The sequence below is a fragment of the Gavia stellata genome, unplaced genomic scaffold, assembly GCF_030936135.1.
Source record: "Gavia stellata isolate bGavSte3 unplaced genomic scaffold, bGavSte3.hap2 HAP2_SCAFFOLD_34, whole genome shotgun sequence".
Taxonomy (NCBI): Eukaryota; Metazoa; Chordata; class Aves; order Gaviiformes; family Gaviidae; genus Gavia; species Gavia stellata.
The window spans coordinates 630,668-654,339 of NW_026776320.1; the positions used below are offsets into that span (position 1 = coordinate 630,668).

General features: G+C 48.3%; 1 protein-coding gene across 1 annotated transcript in view; it reads right to left on the reverse strand.

Moving 5' to 3' along the window:
- LOC132320847 (hydrocephalus-inducing protein homolog) overlaps positions 1 to 19,757 on the reverse strand; it is a 57,142-nt gene extending 37,385 nt beyond the window's left edge. The window contains exons 1-6 of the mRNA XM_059834471.1: positions 19,638 to 19,757; positions 18,352 to 18,477; positions 16,330 to 16,449; positions 13,239 to 13,373; positions 6,128 to 6,327; positions 3,366 to 3,490 (exon numbers count right to left, since the gene is read on the reverse strand). Coding sequence (XP_059690454.1) covers positions 3,366 to 3,490; positions 6,128 to 6,327; positions 13,239 to 13,373; positions 16,330 to 16,449; positions 18,352 to 18,477; positions 19,638 to 19,757 — 826 coding nt within the window. The remainder of the gene's footprint in view (positions 1 to 3,365; positions 3,491 to 6,127; positions 6,328 to 13,238; positions 13,374 to 16,329; positions 16,450 to 18,351; positions 18,478 to 19,637) is intronic.
- Between the last annotated feature and the right edge of the window lie 3,915 nt (positions 19,758 to 23,672).

Sequence of the window (23,672 nt, forward strand, 5' to 3'; positions counted from 1 at the left end):
GCTGTATTAGCAGTTCCACGGAGCAGCATATTTATCTCATCCTGATAGCTGCAGCACAAGGATGTCCCGGACACCATCTTAAGCACCTTATTTCGGGGTGTGTTTGTAGAGGTTTATCCCCAAGGTGACAGCATTTACAGTGAGATTTTTCAGATGTGCCCAGGTGCCCTTTGGGTTGCCATCCCACTCAGGTCACAGGGAATTCTGCATCAAAGTCATTCAGGTGACTCTGAGGAGTCCCACCACAGTCATAGCTTGACCAGGGTCTCCTGCAGGCACACCACCAGTGGTGGGTCTCTCCTGAGGATCCCTTGTTGCTGGCAAGCAAAGATGCCTGGGGGCACGTGGGCAGAAAAGGGAGGTTCAGAGGAACAAGTGAAGTGACAGGCCACCGCAGGATGGCACGCAGAAGAGAACTTCACTGTGTTGTAGAAGCAGTGCCATCACTTGCTGTGGGTTTGTGAAGATATGTCAAAATGAGACTGGTGGGGCACGGCCCACACCAGCCCACCCATTACAGTCCTGCAAGACCATTTCTTCAGCCTGGATCCTGTTGCTTATGCCTGAGGGTGCAAGTCTATGCTGCATATTCCCAAGCTATTCAACGACCAGAGTGAGGGCATCTTTGCTTTCCACCTCAGACCAAGCTGAAGAGCAGAGAGCCTTGCCTGTGCACATCAACTGATTAATGGCTAGAGTCTTGCTGGGGTACCTGCCAGCATTTCACCCTCCAGAACAGACTCCCACCAAAGGCTCCCTCATTCCCAGAGCTTTCAAACCTTCATTCTTCCCAACCAAGGAACTCCTGGGAGTCAACCAAGCTCAAACATCACTACCAAGCCCACTCTTCCTGTTGTGGGTGAGTGTTTCCCAGGTGAGATGCAAACAGCAAACGTCAGACATGCTCTCCAGAAATGGCATTTCTAGGGAGTGGTGCTTAAAGCCTCAGAGCCAGCCCCAAATGACAAGTGCAGCAGCCCAGCCATGGCCTGGAAAGCATCCCTCTGCAAAGGCAGAGCCTTCTCCTCACTGCAGGGCTTACAGCAAGGCAGCCAGTGGACGGACCTGCCTTTAAAAGGCTGCCATGCAACAACACAAGGGGAGAGCTGGACGGACTCCTCAAATCCTAAGCCAGGCAATGCAGCAGAATCACATTCGTTCTGGGAGCCGGGTTGGGGAATGAGGCAAGACTCGCCCTTAAAACAGTAGATCTCTATGGTCAGTCATTCATGTCTGCACATGGAGAATTCAGCCTTCATGACTGTACAATCCTCAATTTCTTGGCTCTTAAGGGAGTCTGGAGTGGCAGGGATTTGTGGCCAGAGCTGAGTTACGTTGGGAGAACACCAGCAATGTTTCCAAGGACTGGACAATCTGCCTCCCATAATGGACAATTTAGCATATAAAAATAACTGAACTTCAGAAGAGTTACAGAGATGGCCATGCTTTATAAGCATTACATTTCCCCTGCGCTGAATCCTCAGCATACATTGGCAAGCAGATGACCCAGGATCCAAGAAATGGGAGACAGGCACAGTGCTTCGAGCATGCACAACTCAGGTTTATGGAAACACAAGCTAATCCTCCACAACCATCAAGACAAACTACTACAAAATAAACACCATAAAAACTGTCACCTCACTGTCTAAACCCATGGCCACGTGGGTCTTGAAGTATTGGGTATAGTTCTGATCTCAAAGAACTAGCTGAAGCATTTGAAATTAATAGAGAAGGGCAGAAAGTACAATTAAAAGTATGGAGCAGCTTCTATATGAAGACTGAACAGATTTTTCGGTTGAGGAATCCATATGGGAGATAGATGGGAGAGGTTTGTAAAAGCACGAATGGCCCGGGAAATGTGAATAAGGAAAGACTTGTCATGATTTGTCACAGAACAGGAACCTGAGGGCCTGAAATAATCTTATTAGTCAGAAATTACACAAAAGTACTAGTACTTTTCCAGGGAAACAGTAGTACTTTTCCAGTACTCTTTTGCAGTAAGAACAAGAGTCAAAGCAAGATCTAGCCCTTGGAATTTTACCCTATAGATTCTCTAGATGCATACAAATGAGGCACTTTTTTGTGCTTCTCTACCCAAAATTTCAGTAGTTCTTTCAAGAAAGTGTTACCCATCCCATGAGCTTCTCAGAGTGAGCATAAACCATTCTCTGGGAATATGTCATTAACTGACAAATATTGAACAAAGCTTTGACAACTCATAAAGCCACAAAGAGCATTTGGAAGATACGGGAGCATTTTTATAACTCCTACAAACTCGAGACAACTAAAATGTTCACTGCTGGGCTAAAGCATCACACTATCACCTGGATTAGGACATCATGCTTCCCAGGACCAACAGTCAGGAATAGGGACAAAACAAACCTCTCTTTCAAGCAAGAGAAAACACACACCAAATGCATACATGCAACAGAGAAAGTGTCTCGTTCAGCATCACGAGATAACCTCTGCTGAACCAAGGCCGACAGAAGCATTTTAACATGTCACACCTTCTTCTTGAGTTTTCCCCACTTACTCTTAAAGTGACTTACAAAGCTGACGGTATTTCTGTGACCTGATCTTGGCTTCTCGTTCCCTAGCATACATTTTACACCTATCTCGGGAAGCACTGAGCACTTCCTGCCAAATCCCAAGAGCCCTCAAGTCCTGGCTACTTTAGTCCTGATGTTGTGAAGCATGGGCTGTAGATGGGTAGAGGGCAACATGGAAAAAAAGGTCTGTGGCAAGACGATGGAGAAGCAGTACATGGGACAGAGGTGTGTAAGAGACAGCAGGCACTGGAGAGAGTCTGACAGAGACATGTGTTCCCCACGTTACGCTTCAAACATAGCGTTGTCATGGACTAAAACTTCATGCGTGCATACGCACGCTGCAACGGAGAGTCAAGGTTTCTCCTTCCTCCACTCAGCAACTCCCAGAAAAACAGCATTCCAAAATCTCATTCCCATTTGAGGGGATCTACTTTAACAACCCCCTCAACACCAACTATTCTTCACTTTTATCCGAGGTAAAGCTGGGGCAGGGCAGGTACACCTGGAGAGGGAATTGAGGTGGCTGGGACCACGGGGAATGATGGCAGAAGACTGTCACGAGAAGGTGCTGGGTGCAGAACACCATGCTGACACCAGGGTCCCCCAGGGAGGAACCAGCGCACAGGACATGCAGAACAAGGACAGGCTCAGCCTCTGCCCCTTATCTGCTTACTTCTAAGCACTGAAACATGCAGAGCTTTTGGAAGAAAATGTTTTAGAAGTTGCCCACAAAGCAAACTTAACATTATTCTGCTTAGAAAGGGCTCTGCTTTGAAGGACGCAGAGAGCGTGCACCACACAGCGCCCAGCACTTACCTGTGTCGTAGTGAACTACCAAGGACCTGGAATGGTGCCCGGTCTTCAGCGGGTGAAAATCCACTGTCACTTGCATGGCGTCACCAATCCCAAGAGTCCCGACGGACGGATCGACAGAGAAAGGGCTGCAAGGCAAAGACAGCTATCAGGACTATTGCAGGAGATTTGGGGACTGTATTCCTTTGGCAGTCTAGTTCCCTTCAGCTCACTTGCGCAAGCAAGGAGCAAACAAACCACAGCCAGCAGAAGACAAACACAACATACAGGATCAGAAACAGAGCGACTGACTCCCGCTTCTGCAGAGATCCAGCCCTCAGAAGATCCCATGGCATAAAATGACCTCATCTCCCCCATGCTCTGCATCCGATTCTCTCCAGCCTCAGGAGTCCAACTGCTAGCAATACGATCAGAGAACGGCTTGGGAAGAGCACAGAAATGGTAACAGCTACTCGCATGCACAACCTGATGCTGATTTCCTCAGGAATCTGTCTTTTCCTGCCACCTAGAAACCTCACCTCAAGAGATGCAAATGTCAAGGCAATACCTGTTTCAATGAGATCACAGCCTAGAAATCAGACAGAGAATAAAAGTCTTTTTGAAGACCTGGGACTAGTTATGGTTCAATTTGCAGAATCCTTTTTTTTTACCTTGAAAGCATCCTGGTTTAGCCTAAGAAAGGGCAAGTTTTATCGGCATTTCAATGAAAGCTGCTCTAAGAAGTAAAGAACAACAGGAAAAATCTGAATGCAAATGCAGACTGGAGTGATACCACAGCATGGAAACAAGACACAAAAGGAGTATCCCATTTACAGCCTGAATGATTAAATCCCTAGCTAAATGAAGCGCCATTAACAGGAGCATATCAAGGCGAGTTTAACAGGAGGTTTTCTCTCTGTTCACAAGCAATGCAATCTGGGACTCCGGGTTGTACTCCAAGCTCGGTAACTGTTTGCCTGGCCCACCAGACAAAGTCTGTGCAATGTCTTGGAAATAATTACGAAAATGTGTTGGCGTACTTTGGATTTAATGTGAGCAGTTATGATTTGTCACCAGGTAAACAGCTCTTGGCTGATAGAAACAAAACTCGATGCTTTAATGCTTAGGGCTAAGTCAGGTAAAACATGCTTCTGCACAACGGCAGCTGCGCTTCATGGCTCTTGTACAGCCCCACTTAGAAAATAAAAGTTACTGGGTTTAGTGCTTTGCTGGTGGTCAATTTGTCACCTTAAAACCACGTTCTGGAGAGTTTTACCATGATTAGAGAACGCAATGCGCACACCAAAATAATGAGAACAACTGGAGCCATGCGCCAGCTGAACTTTGCTCACCTAAGTAGTGACAGCTGATGAAATTGCACTCAATAGAGCAGTTGGCAAGGACACTGCAAAAACATGCCTGACTTTACTGGGTGTTTAGTTTGGTGGTGACAACTAGATCTGGACATCCCCAAGGAAAACTGTACACCGATTTGCAAGTTCCTGCCTATGTATTCTCCACAGCGATAAGCAGCAGCCTGCTGAAATAGCATCCTGGAAGCCTGCTTAAATAGCTTTGCCAGGCTTTGGTGGAAGCTCCTCTTGGACCCTCACGTTTCACAGGACAAAAGTAAGAAGTCTTCTTTCGAGCCCTGCTTTCGTGGGGAAGAAATTGAGGCTACTCAGGTGCACCAAGTCAGACAGGGGGTCTTTGCTGCATTCTTGACCTCAGCTCCTACACCAAGACCTCTGGGAGCAAACAACTCTCAGCTCATTATCAACCAACTGAACTGGTTTCCTTGCAGATGCAGTGTCAAAAACGCATTACCCTCTCCAATTCAGCAAACCGCAAAACGGGTGACTGCCTTCTGAGACCAAAAGGAACAGCACAGGCTGACTGCAACACCATTCACATCAGGCATTTGATAGGGGACCACCGGAATACCCTGTGCTTGTGGCCTCCCAGAGAACGGGTGTATCTGGCTGACAGTGGTATGCAACCGTTTCAGAAGGTACTTACCATCAGCAGGTTGCAAGCTAGCTACTAACATTCTAGCACTCTCCAGGAAACCTAGGAGATAAAGCTCTAGGAGAAAATGCCCCCAACCCCTGCACCACATAGTTGCTGTATCTTTTGCCTGTGCCCTCAGTAGCATTCTGCTTGGGGGCTGTAGTGCGGTCTTGAAGCTCGTGTCTGCTCGTCTCCACTTAAGAGCTCATTCTACATAAGATTATTTGCTCCCAGGGACCAGACCAAACCTACCGGAAAACAAAGTTCCTGGGTCACACGGTGTTACTGTCAGGGCCTCAGTACCCTCAGCTTTCATCTACTCATCTCCAATTGCTCAGAATTACTTGCCAATAGAGACACAGCTGCTGATAAACTCTTAAATGTCTCTTCCACCAGCTCATTTCCTAACACTGCATTTGGTCTACACAAACTGAGCTCCTAGAACTGTCATCTGCCATGCACTATCCCATACAGCCCAAGGGCGGTCAGGTTGCCTTCCTTTACTTGTTCTTTCAAGCTAACAGAACTGGTCTTGTGAGATGCTGTGCTGGAGACACCACTGCAGTATGAAACTTCCCCGCAGCTTGCCGAGTTTTATCGAAGGTTGTATCATGCTTAAAACTCTGTAAGCAACTGCCAGACCCACAAGTTCTGCCCGTTTCCAGCTGTGGCTGCAATACAGCAGCTCAGATGCTCTGGTTCTTTTTTGTTACTGCTTACCCAATCTATTATCACGCAACAGTGTTTTGCACAAGCAAGATGTTGAGTTCCTTTACCTCTGAGTGCTCATGCAGTAGCGGGCCTCCCGGTTCCCAATGTTGCGAACCAGCAGTGTTTTCTGGGTGCTGTACTTGACTGGACAGACACCGAAGTTCAGCTGGTCAGGGAAGTCCAGGATGGCTCGGGCACCTATAGCTCGGATCGGCACAATGAACTTTTCCCTTTCCGTGATGCAGGTGAGCTGGTGGAAATAATCCTGCAGGGAAAGAAACAATCTCAGCACAGTGCGTTTAGTACCATCCCCACGGCAGAAGGAAAGCTGCTGTTTTCTAGGACTCTAACAGGAGCATTCAATAATGTAATAGTCCTTTTTGCCTTAATGACCTTTCAGTCCAGGAGCAGGACTTGAACAGGGCTGCTAACTCGCAAAGAAGGAACAACCCCCTTGAGTCACCTGCTTTCCCAGCAAGCTGGCAGAACCAGACAAAATCATCTGACACTTGGATTCTGAGGCACCAAAATAGAGTCATTTCACATAAGGGATTACAGCGGTAACAAGAACCTGCCTTGATCGCCACTGCGGACTATTAAAGGCACCACTAAGAACCCACTTGTGCCACAGGGCCAACTCCAATCCCAGCAATGCAGTAACCTGCTTGAAGCTTGGCAGGAGATGCTCAGGTACATTTTCAGAAGGACTTTGCCACATGCACGATCAAGAGTCAGTCTGGTGAAATACTTAACAAGCTGGACACGAGAATTGGTTTATATCAGCTGAGCGTAGGGTACAGGTGTATTTCCCACCCCTTCCCTTAGCATTATGGAGACAAAGCTGGGGACACACACCCTTAAAAGGTTATCTGATCCATCTCCCCACCCCAGAACTGGCTCAGCTCTGTACCCAAACTACTCAAGAGATGTTTGACAAGTACTTGAAAGCACTAACAACTCCACCCCTGCCCTCAGCAGCCTGTTCCAGCTCTGCCCTAAGCTTAAAGAGAGCTCTTCCTGTGCCTAATCTCAATTTCCCTTTACATCTCCTCCTAGCCTCAGTGGAGGCAGCAAACAGCTTTGCTTCCTCTCCGCTGCATGGCTGATGTCTTCATCACCTCTCTTTTGTACAGTCTCCAGAGTAAGCGACTTGCTGCCTTGCTAGCATGCCTACCTGAGGAAGGTCAGACATCCCCACCAGAGCAAACTCAGCTCTGCTATTCCCAGCCATTGGCTTGCTCAGAAAAGACCCAGACAGCGCCTCCCCCCCGCCCTCCAAGCTGTCCGGCATTTAGCAGTAGGGAGGTGAATCCAATCACCAAAATCATTCTGCTGTAGGGTTGAGCAGATCGATCTCCAGATCTACAGTGTGGCATAGCTGGGCTGGAAGTATCACCTTGCCCCCCGCTGAAAGCAGTGGTAAAACTGTTTCGTAGGGCCAGGAGCCATTACCTCCAGCAGCTCTTAGTGACCAGTTGATAAAAGCTCTGCCTCTTATCACTCACTTGCTGTCCTGATCTTTTTTCCCCTCAGTGCTTTTATCTCGTTTGGTATTTTTATAATTGTTGAAGCAGCAAGCAGACAATTTAAAATTTGCACGCAGCAGCAAACCCTCTCAACCAGACAAGATTCGGATTCCTCTGCACTTGGGATTTCCTGCTCCCATACCCATCTTCTCCAAGCCTGCAAGGGACCTACAGCAGCCAGATGAGGCACAGACACAGAGCTACAGCTTCAGCACAACAGCTAACACCCAGCACCTACCAACCGCCTGCTCGGCTGGGGTTTAAGGTTGCAGCAACAGACGCGGTCACATCCAAGGTGGAAAAAGAATAAAGAAGGATCTTTTATTCTGGGTATCTCAAATATTCACACTGGATATTGCAGAAGGGCTTTTGCTTCTCATATTTGGAAGGTAAAATATCAGGAAAGGAACTGCAGCAAACGACCTACAGACTGGAAGATCACATTTCAGGAATGCGTTTCATCCTCAGCAAGTCCTTCTGAATTAGCAATTTTGTACTCAACCTTGCAGCCTAAGCCCTCTAAAATAAAAGCTATGGGCAGCCCATGTGAATTTAAAGCACCTATTAGCTGGGTACTTCACATCCTGGACTGCTTAGATCCTCAGAAACTGCATTAGCAAATAAAGAATCCTATTTACTTTTTTTTTGTTATTTTGGCCACACTACTGTAACAAAGGCATTGTAAATCCAATTGAAATCTGCGTGCCTTATTAAGTCTTGGCATGCCATATTGACTTATCTCTCCCTTCCAGATGCCAGGTAGACAGAGGAGGACCCAAGGAGTTCAGATCAGCAGGGGGATAAAGAAAAAAGAAAACTTCAACAATTGGAGGCATTTGAGGGAAGTAAAAGGAAATAATTTTCAAGTCATTGTCATTGCTAAGGAGCAGGTCAGCAGCAATGTAAATAAGAGCCCAAGGAATCAATCCCCCACAAAAGCAAGCACAGGCAGCCTTCCCAGCTCCACTGCCAGTGAGGGGCACTGGGACTGCCTGCACAGCAGTGCCTGGGGAAGGGACTTCTCCAGGTCTGCAAAGACAAGGCTAAAGCAACAAGGATTTGGCCTCGCAGAGACAACCGCGACCTTTGAAAGAGAAAGCTGCCTCTTGCCATTCACGTACACGCATGTTGTGTGCTGAGCCCCTTCTCCAGGGACGCCCTGGGACGGTGCATTCTGTACAAAGCTTGACTCAAAGCACTTCAGCACGTGCTGACCCTTCAACCGCACTCTAGGACCCCAAAGTGGGACCTCGCAGCAAAGTTGAATGCAGCGTCAGGCCAAACGGGGCTGGGGGGAACCAAGGAAAGAGGGGTGCTAGGCAGAAGCTGGCTGCTCACACTGCTGTGAATCCATGGTTCCGTAAGCTTTTGAAAGCTGAATCGCCCTCCCCTGGAAGATCAAGGCTGCAATTCTCCACTGCAGCACTGCCCTGTCTTACCAACTCTGCTATGCACTTACTCACAGTCTAGGGGTACAGTCAAAGCCAGTTTAAAATCTTGTTTGACTTTGCAACTGCAAACCCTTAGCAGGCTGTTTAAAACCAGGTCTCTAAGTAAACATGCCTGCGTGAGGGAGGGGTTGCATCACTTCTATGCTTTAAAGACCGTTGTGTTTAGAGGCAGCTTCAGGCTATAGATTTTCATGAAAATACGACTTCATGCTTCATACAGCTCCGCTCTCAATTTCAGGGAAAATACAGTTCATTGTACGATGGTTCCTCTTCTCTTACTCCCCTTTGATAGGCAGTAAGTTACAAGCTCTGGCCTGCAAAGCATCACCGATGGCATTTGAATTAGCAGCCGCTGAAATTAAAGCAACTGCTTGTATCAAAGGTGTCACTTCAAGCTCTTTGCAAACTCAGGCTAACATTCATTACTGTCACAGGGATATCAGCCTTAACTGCCCAGTATGCCAGCAAACTCGGATGTCAGTTTTACTGCAGAACCGATCCTAAACACTTCACTGGGTTCCTTGCAGCAGGCAACTGCAAAGAAGAGATCCTTGTAGCACGAGGTAGCATAATAAGTCAAATAGGGCAAGCTCCCTGCTGAAACCATGATACCATCAAGACTGGAAAATAAGGGCTGTTAAAAGAGAGGAGGGAGGCTGGAGGATGAAGATGGCTTCAGACGAGAAGGGGTACCCCTCCTCCTGCCTCCCTCAGCTACCAAGTCACAGGATGCTTTGAAATCAGTCCCTTCGCTCCAGGTTCATTTTGCGCAGGGCCATTTGCCTTGATCTTCTGCCCCTTTCCTCCTCCCCGGAGTCTTCTTAAAAGTATACTTGGAATAGCTTCCCTGTGCTACAAAACATCTAACAGGGCTGGACTGAGTTTTAAAGGAGTTCATTTCAGTAATGCAATAACTCATCGTCCTGTCCTATTTCATATTAATCAAGGAGCATTAATTCAGCCTCCACTGAGCATCGGTAATGAATTTTGCAAACCTCACAGACTGAACTTGGATTGCCTGAAAATATTGTATTGCTACAGTGAAAAGAGCAGGAGGGCAAAACAGAATAGGCTGTGCTGTGGTTTTATAGTCTTCTTCCTTCCTTCTTCCTTTAAGATACTCTATTGATGAGCCTAAAGGACACACAAATGTCAGTATTTCTGGCTGTTGTTTATTTGCCAGTCAGTTCCACGATGGTTCCCAGTTAGGCAGAGACTGTCAGACCATCGCACAAGGAGACCCGGGAACACAGGTGGCACGAGAACACCCCCGCTGTACAACCGGAGCCATAAAACAGAAATGCGTCAATCAGAAGCAGCAAGAACAACTAATTGCATATGTTGCCCAACAGAAGAATTAGCATTTCATATTTGTAACACAAGTGCCAATAAACAAAGAGACATGTCAGCTATTTCTTCACTTTCTGACAGTCCAATCATGTGGCACATTCCCAAATGACTGCGAGACAATAGGAAACTGCTCATTTTTCAAGAAAGGCCTGCATGGCACATGGCATTTAAGCCACTAACAACTCCCATGGTCCTTTTAGTTAGGGCTTAGCCGCAATTTTACTCCCTTGAAGCATGACTGACTTCACTGAAGTCAGACGTACCCTGGGGAAGAACAGATTCCAAGGAAGAGAATTATAGAAACCAACTCCACACCAGGAAGACTCGCCAACCTTGACAGAGGGGTTTGTACCTGCATCCCGATTCACTGGGTTGTCCACAATCCCAGTGGATCATGGAGCAGCAGAGAGGCAGAGGTTGTGCCAAGGCAGCACTCATAAGCCTTCCACAGCTAAACCACAGATATTCTGCATGCAAGCAACTGCAAGCCCAATGCAGGTGACTTTACAGAACCATTTCCCAGAGCCTGCCTCTTAGCTAAGGGGTTTTCAAGGTGCTGTGCACCTCCTGACCGCGCTACTCATGCATTTCTAGCTGAGCTACAGCACTCGGGTACTTCGCTGACTCACGCTCCACCAAGGACGAGACAAAATGTTTGATTTGTACAAAATTCTGATTCGGCTGTATGAACCCCCACGTGCTCCTCACCAAGCAGCACGCACCCCTCTCCCAATGCCCTGCACAACCCCTGCAAGGGGCACAAAACCCAGTTCAGAACCCTGCCATAGTGTCGCCGAAGCTGTGAGGAGGACCTCTCGCTGGCAGAGCTCCCTACTCCAGACACTCGCCAGTTCAAGGGCAAGACAAGGGACAAAGTATTGGACATCAGTGCTCTTGGGGGTTATCTCACCCTACTTCTACTTGTGGTGATGTTCACGTGTTGCTCTGCTGCCTCTTGAAACTTGAAGAGCAGCACTTTGCCGCCCTTCGTGGGCGCCCGTTTACCTCTTCCACCCCAAAAATGAACACTAATTTATACTAATAAATCACATTTTAAGGCACCAGTGTACTTTGCAAAGCCTACCTCAGTGACATTAAGCTCTCGTGTCACTTGGGTAGCATGGAGAACTGCCCGAGGCCAACATAACTTTTACCCTAAATATTAATGATGTTAAATAATTTCTCAGTCCCTCCAAAGGAACAGATTATTTCACAAGCATAGGGAGCCAGGCACCACAGGGCACTTCCTCTTTAGTTTTCTATATCCATACTCTTTGAGGACAGGACAAAGTGTTAAACTAAATCTAAGCTGCAAATGGAAGATGAGAAAACAGCTATGCCCAAAGAGATCTTGCACCTCTGGCCCGGTGCAGAAACACCAGCTGGCTCAGAGCTATCCCCTAACCTGGCCTCTCCAACAAAGTCACGCGAAAAACAGTGCTAAGGGCTGGCAGGGTGCTGGCGGAAGGAGTCAGCCTGCCTGTCTTTATTTGCCTGCAATGCTTCCTCCCTTCCATGCCATGGACTAAATCCTCTGTATTAACAAGCCTCCCGGTAACAGCACTGACCCTTCGCATCACTGCACTGAGAATCAGACTTGACAGGGCCATGGCACTGATGTTCAAATCTCCAAGCAAATGCATGTGTGGCACGGAATAGGTGCCAGTGGACAGAGCAACCACAATAACACGCATGAAGACACAGCCACACCAGTATTACTGCCCACAGGCTCTGGGGTAAGGTGGCTGCCTGCAGACTGTATCTGCCCCTTTATTCCTAGATGTGCTCTGCCAGGCAGATGTCTCACTGTCATCTGCAGCACATCAACCACCCGCTGAGTTAAGGACATCTAGAGCTCAGTGGCTCTGCACCAGCCTGGCTCTGCCACGGGCACAGCACTCCCTCTCCCCTAGACTCGCAGCTGGATCACAGGCAGGCAAGTATCCTCAGGGACAGCACGGCTGCAAGGCTTGGAAACACAGGGGATGAAAAAGCATCATCTTTGCTCCAGTCCAGAGCCAGGCAGGGAAGTGGCTGCCAGGTGGGAAAGAGGAAAGCTCTCTGCATCTACTCATGCCTCTAGGATTTTCCATAAGAATTAAACCCCTGCGATTGAGATGGCTAAATATCTTATCAACACCCCTCCCTGCCACCTTCCTACTGTTCCACGTGCACCTTCCCCCACGAACGCTCAAGAAAGGCCAGGGAGGGAAAGCACAGCCTGCGAGTCCCTGTGCAGCGCCTAGCAGCACCATGCAATGCCAAGATGTGACCAACTGCAGCCTGGAGCAGACCTCACAGCAGGGGGTGGACTACAACCGGCATGCAAAAAACCCAATTACTTTAGACACAATGTTCAGCTGTGTCACTACTGTGTCCAACATGATACACACTAAGGTGACTGCAGTTTTCAAAGGTGGTGGTCCTCACTCTGATCAGGCTCACTTCGGGTCCTCCAAATAACAGGTCACTTTTAAACAGACCTTTGTATCTGTAATTAGTGGAGCAAACCCATAATTATGCAGCAACAGACAGATACTAGAAACCGACACCTTGAGAGGCTGCCCCAGCACAGACAGTAGACTCTGTTAGCCCTGAAGCCAATAGACATTACATTAAATGTGCCAGCGCTGAAGGATAAAAACAGCCTGAAACACACAAGAGCCTCCAGCCTATGAGAGCATAATCTTCACCATGGGAAAAGAGTTTCCCCCAGTTCCAGATCCAGTGCAACCCCACCAAAACCAGGACAGTTCCACAATACCCACACCAGATGCCCTCTTATCAATCCAGCCCTGCAGGTGCAGCTTCCCCTCAAGGCACCAACCTCTTGGCTCCTCCAGTCTCACCTTGTTCTCCTCAGGGGTGAAAAGGATGCGGAAAGTGGAACACAGGCCAGGTGCTACCTTACGGTACACAACCTTGGGGCCGATCAACTTGAAATAAGGTGAGCTCTCCAAGACGACCTTCACCAGCCGAGGAACCTGCAGGAAAGACGTGAAACTATGACTGCCAGTTGTGGAAACACGAGGAGAAGAGACCTAGCCATGCCCTGGTGACATCCTTCCTCAACCACCTTTCCAAAGCACTTTTAGCTCTCCAGGTACATGCACATAATACACAAGGGTGGACCTGAATCCCTTCTGCTGGGGCAAAATAGCTCCAGGCCAGAGGCAGTAGGGAATGCCCTGCTGTGAAGGAAGTGCCAAGCACATAAGACACCAGCAGCATGGCAATACGATACCAGAATCAAGTCATCCACATAGTCAACAAACCCAGAGAACCTGCTTGCTTCTGCCTGCGCACATCCATGCCATCACACCTCTAAAGGGGGAATGTATTATCTGAAGGCAAAACAGGATGTGTTATACTGGGGCAAGGAAGAAATTCACTTCTAACATACCGGGTTTGAGCGGGGCAGTTAAGCTGCGATGCTACAGAGTCAGGCAGGCAGACCAACAAGAGAAGGAGACCACAGACATTGTGGCCTTACTGGGAATAAAAGCAAGCTGAAGAACAAAAGGAGGAACATAGGAAAACAAAGGGACAACCCCAGAAACAAGGAGATGGCTAAGAGAATTTAAAGGGGGCTGTAGAGAAGCAAGGAAGAAGCATGATACTCTACAAGGAAAGGCTGATGCAGAAGATCAGAGCAGTCAACTTACCACAATAATGGCAAGACAGATGACCCCCCCAGGCTGTGCCTATCAATTATGGGCTTCAAAGGCATTTTCTGCCCTGAGATACATGACCAGCACTGACTCACACTGTGGTTTCATTACTAAAAGCCAATCTCAGCTCTAGGGAGGCTCTCACTGCCTGCTGATTGTAGCCAGGCAGCTGCCAGTGCAGGCAAGGCAGATTTCTGGGCATTCCTCCCCACACCCGGGAGTCCCTGCAGGCACCCTGCTGCAAGTTTCTGCCCTCTGGGATGCCACAAACACAGAGACAGCACATAGGCATTTTCTAGCACACGGATATCAACCCCTGAGCACCAAATCTCATCTCACAAAGTCTAAAACAGGTGATTTTGACTGACAGGCAGCTTCACTGAGAAACAACAAACCCACACGAGGCTTGGCAAAAGTGGAGATTCATTCTGCACCACCCACCCGAGCCTGATAACCCACGGCCGAGGCAGTCCTGAACTCTCCAAACGCCCTTTGCTCCCAGCAATCCCCTGGGGCAGGGAGTTCCCAGAGACGATTTCACACTGCAGACAACCATTTTGGTCACCAAGTCCCTTGGCAGATGAGTTAAGACCTTCAGCAAAAGCCACCCAGAAGATGTGAGGGTGGTGAGGAGCAGACTGAAGACAGAAAAGCAACTCTACAACACACAGGTACAAGCAGGAAGTATATAGCAAAGCGCTTCTGTATTTGAATGATTACAGAGCCTCTCTCTGGAATACACTTTGCTGTCAGCTGGATTTTTATGGAGCAGACAGCACCAGGCTACCATGCAGTATAAGTCAGCATGATTCAGAGGAATCTGGGAAACTGGTGGGAAAACTGAGACAGAGCACCATGTTGCTTTTCTCTAGGACATTATCAAAAGCCAACAAAATTAAAATAGAATAACCTCTCTTGGGACTATCATCTCTAACTTTGTGTACTTAAATATGCCAAGGATTTTCCTTAGAGCCGATCTTACTTTCACACCAGCGCTGTCCAATGGTTGAGGTCTTACTACCTTCAAAACTAATTCATTTGGGAAAAAAATCAACAGTTCACACATTGCATCCTCTTTACAGGGCATACAAATCCCAAGGTGCAGCTGTACAAGTTTATGTTTTTTTACTGGGAATGGCAGAAATGTTGATGCAGATCTTCTTTTCCACTTGAGGAAGCAGGAATAGAGCAAATTAACTGTTTGCCTGTTGGCTGCTACTTGGCAAAGACAAACATTTTGAAGTGCCACATGGATAACGGAGCAGCTGAAGCCAAAAGACTTAGTGGGAATGAAGCAGAGCCATAGGGAAAGAGAAACTGAGGCACACTTTAATCAGGAAAGGACACCTACAGCAAAGAGTGCCCAGAATCACTGTGGACCACACAAATGGTATCCCTGGGGCATGGGCATCTACACTGCATCTTTCCAATATCCCCGAGCTGAACGCCAGACCAGGAATGGCGCAGTACTCTCCAGGAATAACTGAGGGACCACGCCTCCATCCTTCCTTGCCAAAGGGGCTTCTTTTCAACCGTGGCCCTGTCAAAACCTGTCATCTCCGAATATACTTTCACTTCTCTTGCTGTTCCTCCACCTGCCATATGCCCCGACAGCGTTTTTTGGCCACCTGTTTGTTTCCCCCAACAGGTAGATTTGGAGAGGGGGTTAATTCACCCGCTCTTGTGCACACTTCCACCTTCCCATCCTGCTGCACTCCTCTCATGGATATGTCTTACTCTTCAGTACAGAAGACTGTCTTTACACCTTTCTTTTTCTGACCCTTCTCTGCTGCCAGCACACTTACTGTTAAGTGTCAAGAGAAACCCTTGCCTGTACAAAGTTCTCTCCCAGAGCACCTTCTAACTCAGCTCCTTTCCTCGCTCCTCTCTTTTCCCACCAGCTTACTCTTGGCACATGCCTCACTCAAGCAAATGTTTCCCCTGCTGAAATTCAGAAGGTCTCAATTCTCCTCTTTACAGTGGAACAAAATTGCTGACGTTTTTCAACTTTTCCCTTCTCAACTTCCTTGGGAAATCTCAAAACGACTAGAAAAGCTCCTTTGGGCTAGATACCACCAACGCATGGCCAAAATCAGGGGGAGAAGCCCCAGCATGGGAAGATTTCCACCATCTTGCAAAATAAAGGTGGTGAGGCTTTTTATTCTGACATGCTGTGCTGCGGCAGATACCTTGCTATGCTGTATACCACGTGAACTACACTGCTCTCCTCTTCCAGCACAGCGTTAAAACTCCACGTCCCAGCACTTACCTTGTCGGTGTTCCTCAGAATCAGTGGCGCTTCATAGACCTCGCAGGGGACGTAGCTCTGAAACACCACCTCTGACGGAAAAGGCTGAAACAAGCTCTGTTCCAGGTCAACTGAGGAGAACTGGAGATGCAAGAGAGAGCAGTGAGAGGTTCAGCTGCTGGGAAAAAGATTCATGAATGAGATTCCTATATTGATCTCCAGTGAAGTACAGTCTCTTGGTGAGTACATCTGCCCAGCTCACACTAGGGAAACAGGAGCTCACCCACCTGTGTTCTGAGCTCAGCAAAAGTTTCTGGACCACGCTGAGTGGGCTCAAGCTAAGAAGCTCTTTTGGGAGGCATTTCTCCAGGCTTCCTTCTCCAAAATGCAAGGCAGTGCCTACCTTCAGCAGAGCCCTGTGCTAATGGGGTCGCACAGCTCCCGAGCACTTACTGAAAGAGCCATGAGCGCTCATGGAGCAAGCGAAACCCAAGAATTTATGGGAGACTCCGTGGGAAACCATTTTGGGATGATCTTTACTCTGAGACAGAGAGACCAAGTCCCACACATCCCCAGATATCATTTTTTGATATAGAGCCTAGAAATCAGTAAGAAGAGAACAGTACCAGAGGAGGTAAGGCCAACAAGAAAGTAACAGTAGTTAGGAAAAGACATGTGAGGTGAACATTGGATGGTGATAAAGTTTAGCTCTTTTCTCAGCATTACTGGGCAACTTGAGTAAGACTGGACTTGATATCTCCTTTTGCCATGAGCTTTAAAAGGGATGCTTTATTGTATTCTATTATTGCTCTTAATTAATACCACTGCAGAAGCATGGCTGAAAACATACACAAACAGCAAATGCTTACAGAGCAGAGACATTACTTTGAGGAAATTCCTCCCTGCTTTGTCTCCTCTCTTCCAGATGCACTGTGCCCCCTCGAAAGTCATGGGCAGGCCTCCATGTGTGGCTGTGGCACACTGCCAGTTAGTTGTGCACTCGTCTGACGCATTCCCAACCTCCCGTGCTGTCTAGGGCAATCCTTAACCAATTCGTTACAGGTCTCTGGCTGGCAATTTCCCACTCAACAGCCTACCTGAGTAATCTATCCATTTGGACTGCGTGTTGTACTGAGCAGTCCGGTAAGAAAAGCAGCTTGAAAGTAAAAATTCATCCAGATAAAGCATCTCCACGTCCCCTCTGCCCAGCGTGATTCCCCTGTATATCTGGCAGCCTGCAAATTCTAACACCCTGCAAGGGTCCCACACATTGTTCCAACCCAAAGCATTAATGCAATTGGTTTTGTTAAATCTTGAATAATTACCATAGGCCCTCAGCTTTCAAAGGCCAATGCTGCCACCGTTGAGGGAGTCCTATGACCCCAAGCATTTGCCAGCAACTGTACCGAAGCGAGATGTGGCTATTTCAGCAGGAGGATGGAAAATGGCAAGCTCGCACCCTGGTGTCCTGCCCCAGCCTTCCCCCAGTATCGGGCTTTAGCACTGGTAGCTAAATTCCAGCAAAACCCACCAAGTTCAGCAGAGGTTATTCGTATTGGCTACTAAGCATATCAGGACTTCAATGTCTCACCAGGGAAAAATGTTTTACTTTTCCCCCAGCAGAAGGAACTCCACCACCACCAGCAGTTCACAGAATCACTAAGGTTGGAAAAGACCTGTAAGATTATCAAGTCCAACCACCAACCCAACCCCACCATGCCCACTAAACCATGTCCCGCAGTGCCACGACCACACGTTCCTTGAACACCTCCAGAGATGGTGACTCCACCACCTCCCTGGGCAGTCTGTTCCAATGCTTCACTGCTCTCTCCGGAAAGACATTTTTCCTAACATCCAGTCTAAACCTCCCCTGGCACAACTTGAGGCCATTTCTTCTTCTCCTATCGCTAGTCACTCGGGAGTTTGAAAGGACAACAGGACCTAGTCACTGAGGTATTCAGATAAGCTGGAGGCAGGCCTGTCACAAGCACGCACCCTCTTCAAATGTCACGAACAGCACGGAAAAGGGCAGGAAAAGGCTACCTTTTGATGGGAGGTTTCACTCATGTCTAGAAGCTGGACAATCTGGGGCCGCCTCATCTCCCGAGTGCTGGCCAGCCTCCGCTCCGTGGTGAGAGACATCTCCTTCAGGAAGGCCGAGGGAGTCAGCTGAAATGCAAAACACCAGCAAGAGTTACACAAATGCCTTTGTTCAGAAAGGCTTTTCTTGGTCAAGTGCCACTGATGAATAATTTGTGATCACAGCCACTAGGATAGTCCTGGAAGTCCCCTAAGTTACCTGCTGAAATATTTAACATCAGTAAATTAATGATATAGAGCGGAATACACACGCTCTAACCAAGTGGCTCTGCCCCACCATTAGCTTCTCCTTCATGATTTGATGTGACATGTTTGGGGATTTCTGCTCTTCGGGCATTTGTTTTCTCTTTAGTTTTGCTGGATTGAGCCAGATTGAGCCTTTGAAGAGAGTGGGGAGGAGTTATCAGAAATCCCCAAACTCCATCCTTGCACAATGCTCACAACCAACACGTGTGTGGAGATGTTACTGGCTGGGTGAGTCAGAGGAAAGCAGAAAAGCAGCGTTGTGCCAAGACTGATGTGGAGAGGAATGGGTCCAAGTTTTAGTTATTTCTTCTTAATTAGCACTTGTTTTCTCTCTGTTCTGGCCTCACAGACCCCTCTGCAGAAGTACATGGAGATATCTCCTCGACAGAGCCTGAGCACTAGGTCATCTCCAGTCAAGTGAGCTCCAGTCAGCAAAGGGGACTTTTGTGGATGGGAAGGAGGAATCGCCCTGACTTCACTGCTGTTTGCAGGGCTGGGTCTGTGCTCCACACCGGACATGAGATACAATAACTGTTTTGCAACCTGTTCTGTCTGGGACCAGCCACATCTCTTAAGTCTTCAGGCAGAGCTCGAGCAGCCCACCACATGCCCGGCTGCCTGGAGGGCAGGTACGGTCAGAGCAGCACTGGCAAGTATGCCTACATGACAGAAGATATTACTGTTCACACAAAGAGGATGGAACGAAGCACACACTCACGCTTCAGCTATGCCAGTGCAATGCCCAGGACATTCATTTAACTTGGCATCCAGGCAAGACTCTGGACCTTCCCCGAAGCAGCACACACTCCATTCCCCACTGCACCAGGACAGCCACCTCCGGCAGAAGCCGGGCAGCAAAGTGATGGGGAGGTGGTGTCCAGCTTCACAGTGCTGCTAGACAACAGGAGGGGAAGGCGAAGGAGGGACACAGGGCGAGTTTCCAGCCCTAACACAGGTCCTGCCCGGCCACAGCAGGTACTTACAGTTACAGACTCCTCTGTCTCTCTGACTAGCTTTGGAAAACGAGGTGCTACCACTTTGCTCTGGAATCCATCAGCCATTTTGGAGGACCCCATGGACAGGTGGATCTTGCCAGTGGCCATCTCTCAGCTCACCTGGAAGGAGCAACAATGGAACTTTGAAACTCTAGAATCCCTTTCATGGCAGACCCAGAGGACACACCCACGTCTCCAGGCTGCGGCATCCTTCCGAAGTGGAAAACATAAGGCCTCCCCACCCTGTTCCCTGATTAGACCGTATTTAAGTGGCACAGTCAAGATTCATAGCAGTAAAACCCCAGAACAAACATTCCCTGAGCCAAAACAGCCTTTTGCTGTGGGTGCAGTCCCACGAGCCACAAACACACACCAGGGCCTGCTGGCACTTCTCACCTTCCCCCGCTTCCATTACTTTTGGAATCCCATTTACTGGAATTATTAACCCAATCTCTAGTAGTATCCAAACTCTCCTTTATTCCTCTTCACAAGTTTTCCGGTGGGAACAGAAGGAAGGTAAATGTCACTTAGCTGCTTCATGTTGCCAGGGCAGCTGACATGATGTGACTGTGTGCCTGACCCTACTAAGTGCTCAGAGTACTATGAACAACCTTAAACCCAGGGATCGCTGCTGCCCCCAGCATTAATAAAATCAGACCACTTGCCAACTTTGCAAACCCAATGTCCACCCTTTGTGCAAGGAGCCTGGTGATGCTTCCAACTAATGGAGCACAGAGTCAATACTCTGATTAAGAACTATAGTTTCTCAAGGCTAATTTGGTTGGTTTAAGTTACAAAAATTATCCAGCAAATACGACTCCTTCCAGGCATGAAATTACCACAGTGCCCAAGAGCATTTCTCCATGGAGAACGAGGGCCCTCATTTTCACTTATTAACACCCAAACTTAAGGCTCCCTACAGGCATTAGAGGCTGTAACAGCAGAAATAAAAGCATGAAACCATTAAAGGAACATGAGCAGTTAGCTCAAATATAAATGCAAATCTGTGACAGCTGGGCCACTGAAGACTTTATCCTAATGGCAGTTCTTCTCCAGCATCCTTATCCTACAAGTAGCATGGGTTAACAGGTGCCAGGACACAACAGCTAAGACCACCTAGAAAAGCAATGAAGAAATATGCCCAGGGCTGGGGTAGAAATTCCTGACATGTCTCAGGAAACCAAGATGTATCAGAGCAGGGCGCCAAGCTGAACATCCCCAAGGACATCCAAGCTTCAGCCTCCTCCCCAAGGCTCCCTTTACCCTAGTATCTACAGCTAAGCTACAAGTCTCTACCATCCCTGCAAGTTGCACAACAATTTTAGAACCCATTAAAAAACCTTCTACCTCCTCAGACTTGCTCGTAGACCAGGTATATAATTAAATCCTACTGAGTATCACACAGCTGCTGCATCCCTGCTGTTGGCCCTCCTGACAACAAAACTGCCTCCTTCCTGCCCGCTGGCCACACACTCCCTTAGGACAGGGAATTCACACTTCTCCTGGAGGATTCACTTTGCGCAGCGCCCACTCTTGCTTCCTGAATCACCATGGGCTACTTGGTGGCTGTGGACAGCCTGGAGGGACAGGAGCTGGCCAGGGAGCCATTGGTGTGACCGTGCTCCCACCGGCGCAGCAATAACTGATACAGTGCTGGCGGCTTCCGAGAACCCAGTGGAACCCCCAAGGCAACTGACAGGACTTGGGAATTGGGCTGCCCGCCGTCCCCTCTCCTCAACTGTTACAGCCTTGCCAGGCAGAGCAGGAGGAGTTTACCAGGACCTCAAGGAAGCAGAGAGTTCAGAGCTTGACATTAGCTAAAGTCTGCTCGTTTCTCTGCTGCTCAGCTCCCCCTGCTCTAACGTGGCGAGATACTGCACTGGGCAGTTTTCAGGGTGCTGTGCGAAGCTTCTCAAAACAGCAGCATCTCATCCTGCAAGCAGCATGATAGGAAAGGTCCACTAACCCACTAAAGACTGGAGGTTTACCACCTTAACCAGTTCCACACCAAGGGAACAGATGCATATTCAAGCACTTGCGGCTTTGGGATTTCTTCAGCTCTAGGCTGGAGTGGAAACTATGCTTTCTGCCTTGAACTTTCTCAGTGGCATAACTGGTCCACTTGGTCTCGTCTCTGGTGGTTTACAATGCCACTGAAATGCCTTGACAAACAGAAACTGCTGGCCACAAAGTACCTTCAGGGAGCTGCATGGTAGAAGTGACACGAAACCCGTACAAGGCTTGCAAGCACCTCAGCACCCCAATGCCAAACCCGATGCTGGTACCTCGACCTGCTCTCATCAGCCCCAACAACCCTGCTCCCACGCTTGGCTGTGCTCCCGCTATCAAACTCACTGTCTGTTTTTCCAGCCCAAACCTTCCTGCCCTCCCGGATAGACAGAGGGGGACAAAGCCATTCCTTGGTGCTGCTTGTCAGCGCAGACAAGGTCACTGCCACACTCCTAGCACTGCTGCCTGGAGAAATCAAGCAAGAAAAAGCCTGACCTGCAAGCTAGCCGCTAGGATGCTTGAGAGCTAAAGAAAAGCCTCGGCTGGGGGGCTCTGCCCCCTGGATCACAAAGTCCTTTAGCTAACGACTAGTTAACATGCAGTGCATAAGCAGTCTGCAGAGGAAAAAAATAGCAGAGACCAGGATCATCTTCAAAGTGAAGGAAAAAGACTAGTTTCATGATGTGAGCTCACACCTACCACAGACTCCCTGCTTCAGGCTAGGCAGAAAAGAAGGGTCTGCACAGGACCGCTCTGCTCCCAGCTATTTTTGGCCATGACCTACATTAGGGGTACAAAGAAGCACCTTCACCTCGTCTCTCTAGAGCAGCAATATTAATCTCTGAACACCACCTGGCTCATGATAGGGGCTAGGGTCATAAGGCCAAAGTATCGGTAGGCACAAGGTAGGGCTTCACACAAGCTCAGTCGTGCCAGGACCTGGAAAATTCAGAAGGCTCAGCAGCACAAATACAGGCACAGCGGGGCCCTTCAGGGCCCGTGAGCTTGGCAAAAGCTGCACTCAGGAAAAAGTTAAGGTGAGCACTTTGCTATGGCCCTTAAGCATCCAGATCCCTTTGTGCATGTGTCCAACAGCTTCCCTCATCACAATAAAACTAAACTGCTCTCTGATGACGCTGTGCTGAAAAAGACAGGAAATTAAGAATAAATAGCCAATTTCTTGATGGACGTTAAGAAAAAAAACGGGAAGTTTCACCTAAAGGCACAGCTTCATGTCTATGCAGATCCTGTGGCTGGCACTACGCCACGTGCCAGTGCTCTTACTTCAAGGGACCCCACATCACTTGTGCTGAAGCAGCTGTACCAACCTCTGAGCTGGTCCGATACCAACCCATCGCCCTCCAAACTTAAAGGCTGGGGATACTCTGCAGATACTCTGCACTACAACACGTCATACCCAGCTTTTCTTGTAGCAGCAGAGACTAGTGGCTCAGTCTTGCTTCCGTATACACAATAAATCCTCTTTCTTCTTCCTTCTGCAAAGATAAACCATCTCTCTCTGGACTAATTGGTTAATTTGCCTTCCTATTACACTTTGCTGGAAGAGTCAGACAGGAGATCTGTTCAGAGTGAGAATCAGGATGCTATGGAACAATTTTGTTCAGCTAAATCTTCTTGCCCTGTTCAGGCTTAAGTAGCAAGATCACATTTCGGGACTAGAAATCCCCTGCTTAGCTATCATTACCATAGAAACAGCATCTCAAGGAAGCCAGGAAAGGAGAAGCACAATTTCCAGGACTAAGGTCTTGTCCCTCCAGCCCACTGCTAAGTGGCTGAGTGCTTTCTAAATCAAGTCTTGCTACCCAGGAAGCCTCACCCGTCACCTCTGTAGTACACTCCCTCTGTATTTTATCACTGCGGTACTGTCATCCTGCAATTTATTACAAAAGCTCTACCACAGCCGAGATAGTTAATAGGAGCCTAGTGTTATACCTTCCTGTTCTTTCTTTTAATAAACTTCAACTCTCAGCTGACAGTGAGGTGGACCAAGCT